The sequence below is a fragment of the Hypanus sabinus genome, chromosome 3 (assembly GCF_030144855.1).
Source record: "Hypanus sabinus isolate sHypSab1 chromosome 3, sHypSab1.hap1, whole genome shotgun sequence".
Taxonomy (NCBI): Eukaryota; Metazoa; Chordata; class Chondrichthyes; order Myliobatiformes; family Dasyatidae; genus Hypanus; species Hypanus sabinus.
The window spans coordinates 119,869,338-119,884,044 of record NC_082708.1 but is presented as its reverse complement, the minus strand read 5'-3'; the positions used below and the strand labels follow the sequence as shown (position 1 = coordinate 119,884,044).

General features: G+C 39.8%; 1 protein-coding gene across 1 annotated transcript in view; it reads left to right on the top strand.

Moving 5' to 3' along the window:
- The window catches only part of LOC132390822 (uncharacterized), a 258,761-nt gene that overhangs the window by 227,979 nt on the left and 16,075 nt on the right, over positions 1–14,707 (top strand). Inside the window, exon 12 of the mRNA XM_059963366.1 lies at positions 12,142–12,303. Within this exon, the coding sequence (XP_059819349.1) occupies positions 12,142–12,303 (162 nt within the window). The remainder of the gene's footprint in view (positions 1–12,141; positions 12,304–14,707) is intronic.

Below are 14,707 nucleotides of genomic sequence, written 5' to 3'. Positions count from 1 at the left end.
CGTTGGTCCTGAACTGACTTTTAATATCTTCCCAATTGGTGTGTTCAGGAAGGTTTCTTGACACAATATGTAGATAAGCCTACAAGAGGAGAGGCTGTGCTTGATCTGATATTGGGAAATGAACTTGGTCAGGTGTCAGGTCTCTCAGTGAGAGAGCATTTTGGAGATAGAATTGTGATCACTATCTCCTTTATCACAGCATTGAAGAGGGATAGGAACAGACAAGTTAGGGAAACGTTTAATTGGAGTAAGGGGAAATATGAGGTTATCAGGCAGGAACTTGGAAGCATAAATTGGAAACAGATGTTCTCAGGGAAATGTACAGAAGAAATATTGCGTGGCGTTCTGCATAGGTACATTCCAATGAGACAGGGAAAGGATGGTAGGGTACAGGAACCGTGGTATACAAAGGCTGTCATAAATCTAGTCAAGAAGAAAGGAAGAGCTTACGAAAGTCTGTAAAAACTAGGTAATGATAGAGATCTAGAAGATTATAAGGTGAGCAAGAAGGAGCTCAAGAATGAAGTTAGGAGAGCCAGAAGGGGCCATGAGAAGGCCTTGGCAGACAGGATTAAGGAATACACCAAGGCATTCTACAATTATGTGAAGAGTAAGAGGATAAGACGTGAGAGAATACGACCAATCAAGTCTGACAGTGGGAAAGTGTGTATGGAACCAGAGGAGGCAGCAAAGGTACTTAATGAATATAAAAGGCAAACACAAGGAAATCTGCAGATGCTGGAACTTCAAGCAACACACACAAAATGCTGGTAGAATGCAGCAGGTCAGGCAGCATCTATAGGGAGAAGCGCTGTCGATGTTTCGGGCTGAGACCCTTCGTCAGGATGAAGTCCATTTCCCAATATCAGATCAAGCACAGCCTCTCCTCTTGTAGGCTTATCTACATACTGTGTCAAGAAACGTCGACAGCGCTTCTCCCTATAGCTGCTGCCTGACCTGCTGCATTCCACCAGCATTTTGTGTGTGTTGCTTAATGAATACTTTGCTTCAGTATTCACTACGGAAAAGGATCTAGACAATCGTAGGGATGTCTTGCAGCGGATTGAAAAGCTTGATCATGTAGATATTAAAGAAGAGGATGTGCTGGAGCTTTTGGAAAGCACCAAGTTAAATAAGTCACCAGGACTGGAAGGACTGTATGCCAGGCTACTGTGGGAGGTGAGAAAGGAGATTGCTGAGCCACTGGCGATGATCTTTGCATCATCAATGAGGATGGGAGAGATTCTGGAGGATTGAAGGGTTGCAGATGTTGTTCCCTTATTCAAGAAAGGGAATAGGGATAGCCCAGGAAATTATAGACCAGTGAGTCTTACTTCAGTGGTTGGTAAGTTGATGAAGAAGATCCTGAGAAGCAGGATTTATGGAGATTTGGAGATGCATAATATGATTAGGAATAGTCAACATGGCTTTGTCAAAGGCAGGTCGTGCCTTACGAGCCTGATTGAATTTTTTGAGGATGTGACTAAACACATTGATGAAGGTAGAGCCATAGATGTAGTGTATATGGATTCAGCAAGGCATTTGATAAGGTACCCCATGCAAGGCTTATTGAGAAAGTAAGGGGGCATGAGATCCAAGGGGACATTGCTTTGTGGATCCAGAACTGGCTTGTCCACAGAAGGCAAAGAGTAGTTGTAGATGGGTCATATTTTGCATGGAGGCCGGTGACCAGTGGTGTGCCTCAGGGATCTGTTCTGGGACCCCTATTCTTTGTGATATTTATTAATGAGGATGAGGAAGTGGAGGGATGGGTTAGCAAATTTGCTAATGACACAAAGGTTGGGGGTGTTGTGGATGGTGTGGAGGGCTGTCAGAGGTTACAACAGGACATTGATAGGATGGAAAACTGAGCTGAGAAGTGGCAGATGGAGTTCAATCCAGGTAATTGTGAGGTGGTTCATTTTGTTAGGTCAAATACGATGGCAGAATATAGCATTAATGGTAAGACTCTTGGCAGTGCGAAGGATCAGAGGGATCTTGGTGTCCGAGTCCATACGACACTCAAAGCTGCTACACAGGTTGACTCTGTGATTAAGAAGGCATACAGTGCATTGGCCTTCATCAATCATCAATCGTGGGATTGAGTTTAATAGCTGAGAGGTAATGTTGGAGCTATATAGGACCCTGGTCAGACCCCACTTGGAGTACTGTGCTCAATTCTGGTCACCTCACTACAGGAAGGATGTGGAAACCATAGAAAGGGTGCAGAGGAGATTTACAAGGATGTTGCCTGGATTGGGGAGCATGCCTTATGAAAAGAGGTTGAGTGAACTCGGCCTTTTCTCCTTGGAGCGAAGGAGGATGAGAGGTGACCTGATAGAGGTGTACAAGATGAGAAGCATTGATCGTGTGGATAGTCAGAGGCTTTTTTCTAGGGATGAACTGGCTTAGCACATGATGGAAAAGTTATAAGGTGCTTGGAAGTAGGTACAGAGGTGATGTCAGGGGTACGTTTTTTTACGCAGAGAGTGGTGAGTGCGTGAGATGGGCTGCCATCAGCGGTGGTGGAGGCAGAAAAAATAAGGTATAATAAGAGATTGCTGGAATGGTACATGAAGCTTAGTAAAATAGAAGGCTGTGGGTAAGCCTAGGTAGTCAAGGGTAAGGACATGCTTAGCACAGCATTGTGGGTCGAAGGGCCTGTATTGTGCTGTAGGTTTTCTATGTTTTTAATTGCTCATCATTCCTTTACCAAAAAAAGGCTTCTCTCGTTCAACCTTTGCAAGTTCATGTCTGATGCTATTGAAATTAGCCTTGCCATAATTTGGGACTTTGACTTGTGGACCAGTCCTATCCATTTCCATAAGACCATAAGACATAGGAGCAGAATTAGGCCATCTGGTCCATCGAGTCTGCTCCGCCATTCAATCATGGCTGATACTTTTTTCCACAAATTCGCCACACTTTAACTAAAGAAATTTCTCCATAACTCTGTTTTGAATGGGCACCCCTCTATCCCGAGGCTGTACTCTCTTGTCCTAGACTCTCCCACCATGGGAAACATCATTTCCACACCTACTCTGTCTGGGCCTTTCAACATTTGAAAGGTTTCGATGAGATCCCCCCGCTCCTTCCCCTACCTCCTTCAGAACCCCAGAATGCAGTTCATCTGGTCCGGGTGACTTCTGCACCTTCAGGTCTTTCAGCTTTTTGGGCACCTTCTCTCTTGTAACAGCAACTGCACCCACTTCTCTTCCTCCACACACTACAACATCAGGCATATTGCTAGTGTCTTCCACAGTGAATACTGATGCAAAATTCTCATTTAGTTCAGCAAACATATTCTTGATCCTTGTTATTATTTATCCTGCCTCATTTTCTAGTGGTCCTATATCCATTCTCATTTCTCTTTTATTTTTAACGTACTTGAAAAAACTTCTACTATCCACGTTGATATTATTTGCTTTCATATTTCATCTTTTGCCTTCTAATGATTTTTTTTAGTTGCTCTCTGTAGGTTTTTAAAAACTTCCCAATCCTCCATGTTCCCACTAATTTTTGCTTTGTTGGATGCCCTTTCCTTTGCTTTTACAATAACTTTGACTTCCCTTGTCAGCCACGGTTGTACTATTTTACCAGTTGAGTATTTCTTCACTTTTGGAATACACATGACCTGCACCTTCCTCATTTTTCCCAGAAACGTATGCCATTGTTGTTCTGCTGACATCCCTGCTTTGACCAAACTCCTCTCTCATACCACTGTAATTTCCTTTACTGCACTGAAATACTGCTACATCGAATATTACTTTCTCCCTATTAAATTTTAAGTTGAACACAGTCATATTGTGATCATTGGTTCCTTAGGGTTCTTTTACCTTAAGCTCCCTAATTCCCTCCGGTTCATTATATAACACCCAATCCAGTATAATTGGATTTTTATGCTTATTTTAAAACTATTAGAATATGTTCACTCATTGCAGATCACTTTTGTCACTTCCCTGCCTCATTTCCTAATAGGAGATAAAGTATTGGCCCCTCACAGGGGCAATCTACATACTGCTTGGAATTTTTTTCCTAAACCCACTTAATAACTTCAGCCTTATCTGTCCTTGGACCATTGCAGCCCCAGGCAATGTTAGTTAAGTTAAATTATCTACTATTACAACTTTGTTTTTTCTACTGTTATCTGCAATCTTCCTACATATATGCATCTCTAATTCCTACTGCCCATTGGGGTCCAAAAGTACAATCCCATCAAAGTGATTACTTCCTGCTTATTTCTAAGTTCCATGCATGCAATTTTTTCTAGAAAGTTCCCCAGGAATACCCTCTCTAGGTACTGCCATGATATTCTTCCAAATCAAAAAAGAATTTCCCCATCATTTCATAGCCCCACATCTATCAGCACTTTTGCATCTAAAGCAGTGTTTTTGGCAAAGCATTGAGCTAACCATCCTGCCCATTCCTCAACCATGTTTCTGTAAATGCTGTAAAATCCTGGTCCCATGAACCTATCCTTGCCTTGTTTCCAAGCCCAAGTCCATTCTTTTCCATTGCAAAGGTTGTTAGCTCTGTCAGATTTCCAGAATCCCATTGAAGTAAATAAAATCTCTTGGTGACAAAGGTGAGGATTCTGAGTGGTAAGATTGCCAGTATGCAGCTGATTGTGGACATTACTGATATCAATTGAATGGGTCTTGAGGTGTTTCCATGTATTAGCTAGGTTCATGGATTATAGGGGTTGGGCCTTCCCATTCAACACATGTGCTATTGTAAGGTTACCACTGCAGCTGCATAGAGAGATTGCTTCCCTTTAACAGCAAAGAGAAATAAGGTGAAAACAGAGGAGAAAGAAATAAGCCACTGCCTAATTCAGATTGAAGATTTGGTCATTGGCCCCTTAAGCTTGTCCTAGGCTGCTTGGATATTGGTTGGAGGGGGGTTATTCAACCACATAGTTTCATCTTTCTGATGTAACGTCCCAAAATAGGCCCAAACAGAGTTAGCACCCAATCTATTGCTATTCTCTGTTGCCATCTTACATTATAAATAGATTTCTTCCAGTTGAGATGGCACTACCAAATGTGTGTGACAGCTTTCTGGTAGTCAAAAATCTGACTAAAAACATCACTAAAAATACCTCTTTTAAAAAATATTTATTTATTTATTTATTTATTATTTTTTAGAAAATTACAAAGAATAAATGTGAAGATAAATAGTGAGAAAAATAATATTAACCCTCCCCCTCCCCTTAACCCTCCCCCCCTTAACCCTTATCTAAAGAAAGAAAAAAAAGAGAAAGTTTGCCTGAATATCGGAGGATCCCCACATGCTCCATGGAGTTCCAAATAATTTTAATATTTATTTTTACTTTCCCCAATTACTTTATAATTTTATCTTCAAAGGACATATGTATTTATTATTTTTATTAGGAGACATTGAAGGGACAATACTGAAACTTAAATTGAATAAGTATCAGAAAAAATTTATAAAAATTGCATTGGCAGTAGCCAAAAAAGTTATCGCAGTTACTTGAAAATCTGATTTATATTTAACTATGGATTGTTGGAATAATGAAATACATAGTTGTATTCCATTTGAAAAAATTACATACAATCTAAGAAATGAATATGATATATTTTTGAAAGTTTGGCTCCCATACCTATAAAAATACCTTTTCTGAGGTAAATTGTGTTAAATTAGCATCACAAACAGTGAAGGAGTGAGTGATGGTGAGGGGAATTCCAGGGATGAGCCATGATGGTGTGTTGCAGAATCATTGCAGATGAAGTTCCTGTTGCCTGTACAACCGACCCGGGTGTAAGGTTGGATCGTTCTGGGTGCCAAGCGGCCTTGAAGAGCTTGAGAGTGGCTTTGGCTGGGTGACAAAATCTGGACATGGAACAAGTTGCTGGCGGCGTGGTCTAGGCCTGGAGCCTTTCACAGCAGCGGTGCCTGAGTCCTAGGGTGAGGTGCGATTCACTGTTCAGACAATTTAAGTGCCAGCCCAGATTGGAGGAGTGTTGATTTTGCTCACTCTCCATAATCTTCTGTTGTATGGTCAATTTAAACGCTGGTCTAGGTAGACTGTAAAGACAGGGTGTCTTCCATGTGGAGATCTGATTTTACTTGTTCTCCGTGATGGTCATCTCCATGGCTTTGAGGCTGCCCTGGCTGCTGTGCTCCATGCTAATATGATGAAGTGATAAGTGAGAGTTTGGGCCTACTCTGGGCTGCCCTGGAGTTCGGATCTGAAAGCTCACTTTTGGTTCAGAATGCTTTTATTCACCGACTGTTTGCATGATTTGTATTTTTTTCTTTCTTTTGGGCACCAAGAGTTGGTCTTTTGTTTTTTTTTCTTTTTTCTCCTTAACTAGGTTCTTTTGGGTTTCTTGCTTTGTGGCTATCTGTGAGCAAGCAAATCTCAAGGTTGTATAATTTATATATTCTTTATAATAAATGTACTTGAAATGATGTCATTATGTTTGAAACTTTTAACATATCTCCAAGTTCTCAGTCATCTCTAAATGCAATGCCATCTACAAACGTGGTCCTACTTTTCCTTTTGTATCATCTTTGATTTTCATCATCTCGCTCTTACTTATGGGCCAACACTAAACATCAAAACTTGCACTCTCTGTATCAGTAGCTTGAGTCCATGAAACTTGCTCCCACTTTCCAATCCCTTTGTGGTCTTTGACAACCACATCAGCTTGTTCCAGCTGACGTGACCCTTATTTGATTTCACTTTTATCTATTCAGTTCCAGATACATCAATGGCTTTTTGATACTGCACTGTCATCTCTGGAGTTGTAAAAAACATAGTTTTTAATCCTCTTCCCTCTCTACATATTGCCCCTTTGTGACATCATCCAAAGACAATTACCATGTTTCACAAGGGCGATAACATTTCCGTACACTTCCATGCATATTGTTTGTCTGACGTCTGCTCCTGGATGGCTGCTCTTTCAGATGGTTAAATATTGCAAAGACTAAAACTATCATTGTCACTTTTTTGTGGTAAATGTTCCTTGCCACATATTAATCTATCTCTGAATGGTATACGGGTCTTGCTGCAGTTAACCCTAAAATGTTTTGTTTTTCAAGCAGTTCTAAATGAAACTGTCCAATCATCAGCTAACATCTGTTCTCATCTATTAAGGGAAAAGAAATACCATTGATGAATCAGTAGAAGTTAGTCGGCCCTTAGATCGTTCGCCCTAGGGTGTAAGACACTGACCCGAGGAAATAAATTGATGTCTTGAGGTTGAATTATTAACTTCTGATAACCTCTATAATCTTCCTTTCAAGATCTACTACTCAACTCTCAGAGGTATTTCCTTTGATGACTGTTGATTAGTTGTATTGGAGTCCTTAATTCTAGCCTCCATCAAAGATATCAAGGATAGCTTCTATCACAAGAAGTGGAACCTGGATAATGGAGTATAAATTCAGGATATTGGTCTTTAGTTTAAAATCTGATAAGAAGGATCTTTTGTTGGAAAGTTGTAAGCTTATGTAGTTTTCATTCACAATACGGCAGTGAATGTTGAGTTATTAAGGTTTCTGAAGGCCAAGTTAAAGAGATTTTGCACAATAGGAATCAAGGCTTAAGGGATTTGGGCTGAAGAATGGAGTTGAAGCCAATGGTCAGGTAGTCTATAATCTTTTTCATTGACAGAACATGATTAAGGAAGTTACATGACCTATTCCTTTATCTGTTCCTAATGTTCTCTCTTCAAAATATCTTATTCTTTTGCATTTGTATGAGTTGTTGGCTGGTTATCTTTTCCTGAAGCACCTTAGTAAAGTTTCAAATGGAACTTTGTTTTAATTGGGTAGAGGACAGTCTATCCAAGGCACAACATTACTAATTAACAAAAGGAAAATCAAAATTAGGCATCATATGAGATACTGCAATAGAAATACGTTTCACTGTGTTGACTTTCTAGACCATCTCCTCGATGGTTTATTTTAAGTCAATATTGAGGTTTGTAACCATAAATACAGATATCATAGATGGAACTGATAGTGCTCTGAATGCTCAGAACTTCTTGTAACTGCCTGATTAAGGAATCAGCTTATTAGTCCTGTTATCCCATGTTAGCTATGCTACATAGCCCTTCTAAAATAGTTAATGCATACAATAAGTATTGAAATAAAACTTGAACTATACTGAATTAGCAAATAAATGCTTAGAAAGAATTGATTTTAACTTTACACTGTTACAGATACAGGAAATTCATATTCCTCTTTACTCAGTGAGCCTTTTTAAAAAAAATTGGATGCCCAGAAAAATATGAAATTGGCTTAACTGTGTTCTCCCTCACAGCTTGTTATCCTGCCTCCCTTTGTAGTCCTGATAGCTTTGGCTATATCGACGACGAAAAAAGTCATCGTTTGTGATTCGCTATCAGCGAATGATTCAGCATTGTTACAATGAAGAGAAAGAGAACTAAGTATTAGATAGAAAGATTTTCCTCTGCTGATATTGTGGCAGTATTTTGTAGCATTTAATTGAATATTCTTTGGCTCAAACTGATCAGACATAGAAGGAACTCTTAATTTACTTAAACTTGTGAAATTGGTAACACAATTACGAGAAGAACATTTTTAGCTTGAATGTGTTTTGGTTAAAAATAAGACAAGAAGTGAGATTTGTAGACTGAAAATGATCAGTTACCAATAACAAGACATCAACGACATATTCAGTTTCTTTAACTTTAGATTATATTCCTGTTGAATTTTCTTCAGTGCTAAACTGAGTTTTCATGGGATCATCACTTAGCCTGCATGACTATTATTCTTTAAATAGATGACAAATTGTTTAAGTAGATAAATACAGAGTTGGTTGTTCACTGATAAAGTGCGACTATACCACATGGACAGGAAAGCTGTATCGTTAGTTACTGCACTGGATTGAATGAACTGCTATGACAGAAAGTAGTACAGGTTGGATTTGGGTTTGATTTCCACTTGCATATATTATCCAAATACCAGCCTCTACAGGCCTCATTAGGTGCATGAACAATTTGTTATAGCATTTTTTACGGAACTTCAACACAATTCTGTGTTTATTCTGTTTACTTAGGCAGCAAGCAAAATATTGCTGCAATATACATTTAAGTGATACTAGGCAGGATTTTTCACTTCTTGACGGTCTGAAGGAGATGGTTATGGGAGTTTAGCAGCCCATCTCCTTTTCCTGTTACAGTTTCTGCTGGCCAACAACAGAAATCCAAAACAGTTTAGAGAGGATTGTAGGGTAGGAGTTGAGATTGAGAAGAGGGCTTGCCCAGTGGCACTAGGGATGGCTGCCCCAGGCCTTGACTATGACCCAAGAAATCTGCTAGTCTGTCTCCCACACAGCCAGATAGCCCAAAGCAGAAGATGTACTGTAAGAAAGAGAAAACTTGAGGGCAAAGATTGAACATGCTTCCAAAATATGTTTATGTAATTTTTTGTCTGTTGCTCTGGCACTGAAGTAGTTATGGAAGCATCTCTGCCAGTGGACAGAGTTGAACTCAGGACACATCTCATTTTGGTATCTGTGAATTTGCAATGAACTGCTAAGTCTATTAAATTGAGCACCAGAGACACATAAAAGCTCTTCAGAAAATTGCTTCATTTTTCAGCCCTAAATTAATGTTTTAAGAGTCAGGATAAAAGCTTTGGTTTGAAATTATTCAATGATGGAGATGTCACTGTGTTACAGATTTCCAGGTATGATTTAATAAATTTAGCATCATATGTAGTAGAAAGTTTGTGCATCCATCCAACACTAGATAGTCGTGTTTCTTATGATATCAAAACATGGATGACCAGTACAGCAAGAGTAACTTTAAACTTACTCTTGTATTTTATATTATCTACTTTCTGAACAGCAAGTTTGAAACTGGTTTTCTTGAAAGCCTCTTGAATGTGAAGTCTTATGAGAAATGTTTTAACTTAGTCACTTACGATTCTTTTCTCTTTTTAAGCCCATTAATAGAAGTTTGGGAATATGTATCTTTAAAATATCTACCATTAGTAACAGAACAATGTTTTTTAGGAAAAATAGGTAAAGCAACCTACGACAAAATACCTGTAACAAAGATCCTTTAGTTCTTACACAGTTAGTGTATTTAGAAAGTTACTGTAAATGTCAGAATTTATTAGTTCAATTGTGGGGTTTCATGCAAGTGGCAGGTTGTCAAATTCAAAAAGACTGTTTTACCCATTAGATCCTGTCTGTCTCTTATTTACTTTTGTCACTGCTGCTGTTACAGATGTTTTCTCTGGCAATAGTGAAAGGAAAATAACATTTATATCATGCATTCTTCAAACCGCATATTTTGAAACTCAAAGTTTTAACAGTTACCAGCTCACTTTGTTATAAACATTTGTTAATTTGTATTGTCCAATAATCATTGCACATTCATCTCTATTCCAATTCATACCATCACTATTTAGTACAGTGGCTAAACTTATTGCATGTCAGTGGATCATCTGATATATTAGTGTCTAAATTTTGCAGCCAGGTCATGAATCTTGGCCATATTCTCTGGTAAAGATCAGAGGGGGCAGTTTTTGAGAAGTTAATGCATTGTTTACCTTCCATTGCAGTGGCTGGAACGAGAGCATGGTCTGAGTTTCCAACAGTGTAAAAGATAGCACAATTCACTCAACCAGCTTGTATTAGTTCAATGTTTTCCATATTTTGTGTGATCGGTCTTAAACAGTTATTGGTGTCATATGGTCAGTGGTGAGGTCTTTTTGTTTGAATGCTGGTGAATTCCATTGTGCCTTTCTGTTAAATGAGATGTATCATTGGAATCTCTTAGAATCAAGGAACAGTGGTTTCATTGATCTTGCTGCAACTCCTGACGTGCCTATTATTTGGTGATAGATTTGGTGTGACAAGTTCTCAATGAAGTTGGCAAGGGCAGCTTCTCTCCTAATATTGGAAGGGCAATGCTCACCAGAGGAGGAAACCAATTAATGGTATATATGTCTTCTTAAGCAATTCCTTGGGACTGAAGCTGTCTTGCTTCCATCCAGTCCTGTGCGTTCCAAGGTGGCTGACAGCCTCATTGTGGGTCCTGCAGATTCTACCACCGGTGGAATGAAAGATGATGAGGCAGGCAGATGGGTTTGTTTAAGAAATGGTGCATTCCTTCTGAAGTTTATATTCTATCTCCTGCTGATGAATGGACATGAGAATTCCAGTGCCACACTGAATCCTCTAAATCCTCCTTGAGAAGCTGTAGGCTCAGGATTCTTTCAAGGAAGGTTTGAGAAAATCAGTAAGTCAGTTTCTCTGTACATTTATTATCCTCTTGTCAGAGCAGAGCTTTGGATAGAATATCTATTTCAGGAATCTGGTGTTGGGTACACAAACAACATGGCCTGACCGACAGAGCCAATTAGTGTAATGCTGGGGTGTTGGTCTGGGAGTGGATACAGATGTTGTCTTATTCTGCCAGTGGTCTGGGAGGATTTTGTGGCTAGAATATTGGCAGTATCTTTTCAATGCATTGCTCTGCCTGCTATTAGTAGTTCATGACCCAGAGGAAAACAGGAGGGCAGAGATCATTAAAGCCTGGTGTACCATGAGCTTTGTATGAGGTCTCCATTTTCAAACAACCCTTTTTCTCAGATGGCAGTCAGTGGTAAATTTCATCATCAAAGTTTATCTTAATTGGGAAGTGATTCCTTTGATGTGATTCAAGATTTGCAAGGTTTAGTTAGAGATCTGTGTTGTCAGAAAGCAAAACTGGCATCTTGGTGTGGTGAACTACATATACCTGTCTGGACACGCCCCTCTGCTGACTGCTCCTGTGGCTCCTCCCACAGACCCCTGTATAAAGGTGATTGGAGGCACTGCTCCTCCCTCAGTCTCCGAGATGCCGTGCTCCATTTTGCTGCTAATAAAAGCCTATCGTTCACCTCCCGTCTCCGAGAGTTATTGATGGTGCATCACGGTTCAGTAACTTCTCATAAAGGAATACTATTTTCATCACTGGACAAGTCCTGTATTGAAAATAATTGTATGTCCATACTGAGAAGAGAATGTATTAAAAGGATAAAGGCAGTGATAAACATATTTCTCTGGCCTATGGAATTGGGTATTTATTTTGTTTAATTAAAATTGAATAAAATAAGTAAAGGTTGTCCAATATTTTCTTTTTTATGTTTTAGGATCCTATAACAGTCAGTCAGATACATTAACAAAGAAACAAGTAGTAGATTTGGCTTTTACAATATATCCACCTCCGAGTGCTGGCTTGGGTGATCGTTCAACTTACCGGTCCACATGGGTGAGACCCGTAGTGAATGGAGAAGAGGGTTTCAAATATATATGTAAGTATGAAAAATAATTCTGTAATTTACCAACCAGAGCTGCTTTATAATCAACGTTATGTCTACTATGTTTATACCATTGCTACATCCACTATAGTGTTATTCTGTCAGATTTCTTCTGCTATGTAGTTGGGATGAAAAGCTGAAACCCTTTTATGTCTAAAACTTCTTTACATCCAAGACCCTTTTCATTGAAGGGAAATGAAAATTAGTGGGGGAGGGGGGGAATCCCTAGTAAAAATCTACTGCTTGATACAGAATGCATTTGTTAATATTTGAATTTTTTTATCTTAATCAAAAGCAATATTCTTAAGAAACATGACCTGTTCTTATGTTTCACCCATCCCTTCCTTGGTGTTGATTGGTGGTTTGACAGAAACAAAGAGAAGGATGAAAGTTACTAACAATGCTAAATTGCCTCCTGTTATATTTTGTCCCGTTACAATAACTTGAGGAACCACTGTAATCCTAAATCACTACAGGAGGCAAATGGAATATTATGCCACATCTAGACTACACATTGTTGAATTAAATATATATATCTTTTTGGTGATAAACTGTTTAATTTTAACTTTTAAAGTAAGTAGTTGCACTAACAGTTAAAATCAAAATGGAAGTAGAACCCCAAGGTCAATTATTGGAAATCTTCAAATAGAAACTGTCCCAGCTACCGGATGCACATGCAGGCTTTAATCATTTCTGGATTGCAATAAAAATAGTTCAAGTTTATTGTCATCTGAGCAAACAACACAACATTGCTCTGGTGCTGACAACAGTGCTCCCACAGAACATATATCACATACAACCAAAATATTATTCTATAATTAAGTTATTCAAAATGCATGTAGTAAAGAACAGGTAAACAGTAAAGCGAAAACAGCACGGTAAACAGCTCACTGACCTATTGGTGAAACCTCAGTAATGGCAGGGTCATTAGTCTCACAGGCTGAGGGAAGGGGCTGTTACCCTGTCTGGTAGTCCTTGTCCTGATGGTAGTGGGTCAAAGAGACTGTGGGATGGGTGGAAGGGATCCACAACAATACTTTAGGCCCTTCACCTACAATGCTCACAGCAAATGTCACAAGTAGGGGGAGGAAGACCCCAATGATTCTCCTGGTGGTTTTTATTGTCCTCTGCAGGGTCTCCAGTCAGAATCATTGCAGCTTCTTTACCACCCAATGATGCAGCCAGACAGGACACTCATGGTGCTCCTGTAGAAAGTTGTTAGAATAGGGGCAGGGGAGAGTGGTCCACAATCACCTCTTTTCTCTTGTCCACATTGAGACTCAGGTAGTTGTTCTTGCACCATTTAACAAGCTTTTGTACCTCATCTCTGTATGCCGACTCATCCTTGTTGTTGATGAGGTTATCATTGTTGCCAACCACTACAGTATCATCAGTGAACTTAATGATGTGGTTTGAGCTGAATCTGGCAGAGCAGTCATGAGCCAGCAGTGTGAACAGCAGTGGGCTGAGCATACAATCCTGGGGGGGGGGGGGGCACCAATGCTTAGCATGATGGAGCTTGAGATGTTGCTGACAACTCAGACTGACTGAGGTCTTTCCATCAAGAAGTCCAAAACTTAGTTAGAGAGAGAAGGAGTTGAGTCTCAACAGGGAAGTTTACCCACCAGACTTTGAGAGATGATCATGTTAAACACCAAGCATTAATTGATGAGCAACATCCTGGCATACAAGGCATCGTTTTCTGGGTGGTGTAGGAGGGAATGGAGGCCTGACACTATAGCATCAACAGTGGACCGGTTTGAACAGTGGGCAAAGTAGAAAGAGTCCAATTTGGCTGAAAGGTGAAACTCCATATGATCCATTACCAGCCGCTCAAGGCACTTCGTGATTGTTGAAGTCAATGCTGCTCGGCGATAATCATTTAGGCCAGTTACTATTGCTCACTTTGAGCACTGGAATGCTGGTGGCTGCCTGGAAGCATGCAGGGACAGTGAAACGTTTCAGAGAGACATTTAAGATGCCCATTAAGACCTCTGTTAGCTAGGCCTCAGGACCTGACCAGGTATGCAGCTTTGTGTGGGTTGACCCTGGCTAGGGTCCTCCTCATTTCAGCTGTAGCCAGACAGGAGAGTGCCTGTTCTTCAGGAAGAGAGGGGGTTTTCCTCAGTGTCATATCATTCAATAGGTCAAATTGTGCATAGAAAGCCTTCAACCTATCAGTAAGGGAGGTGTCACTGTCATTGACAATATTGTACAATATTTGTTGACAAATGATGTACAAAATTTAGTTTCTGATACTGTGGAGACAAATTTAACATGGGTGCGTGAAGAGTGGGAAAATGGTTAAATGGGGAAGAATTCCATGTGGGACAGAGGCAGCTGCAACCTGCCAAATTCTGCAGTGAAGTCAACCAAATTTCAGGAAACGCACTGGCAC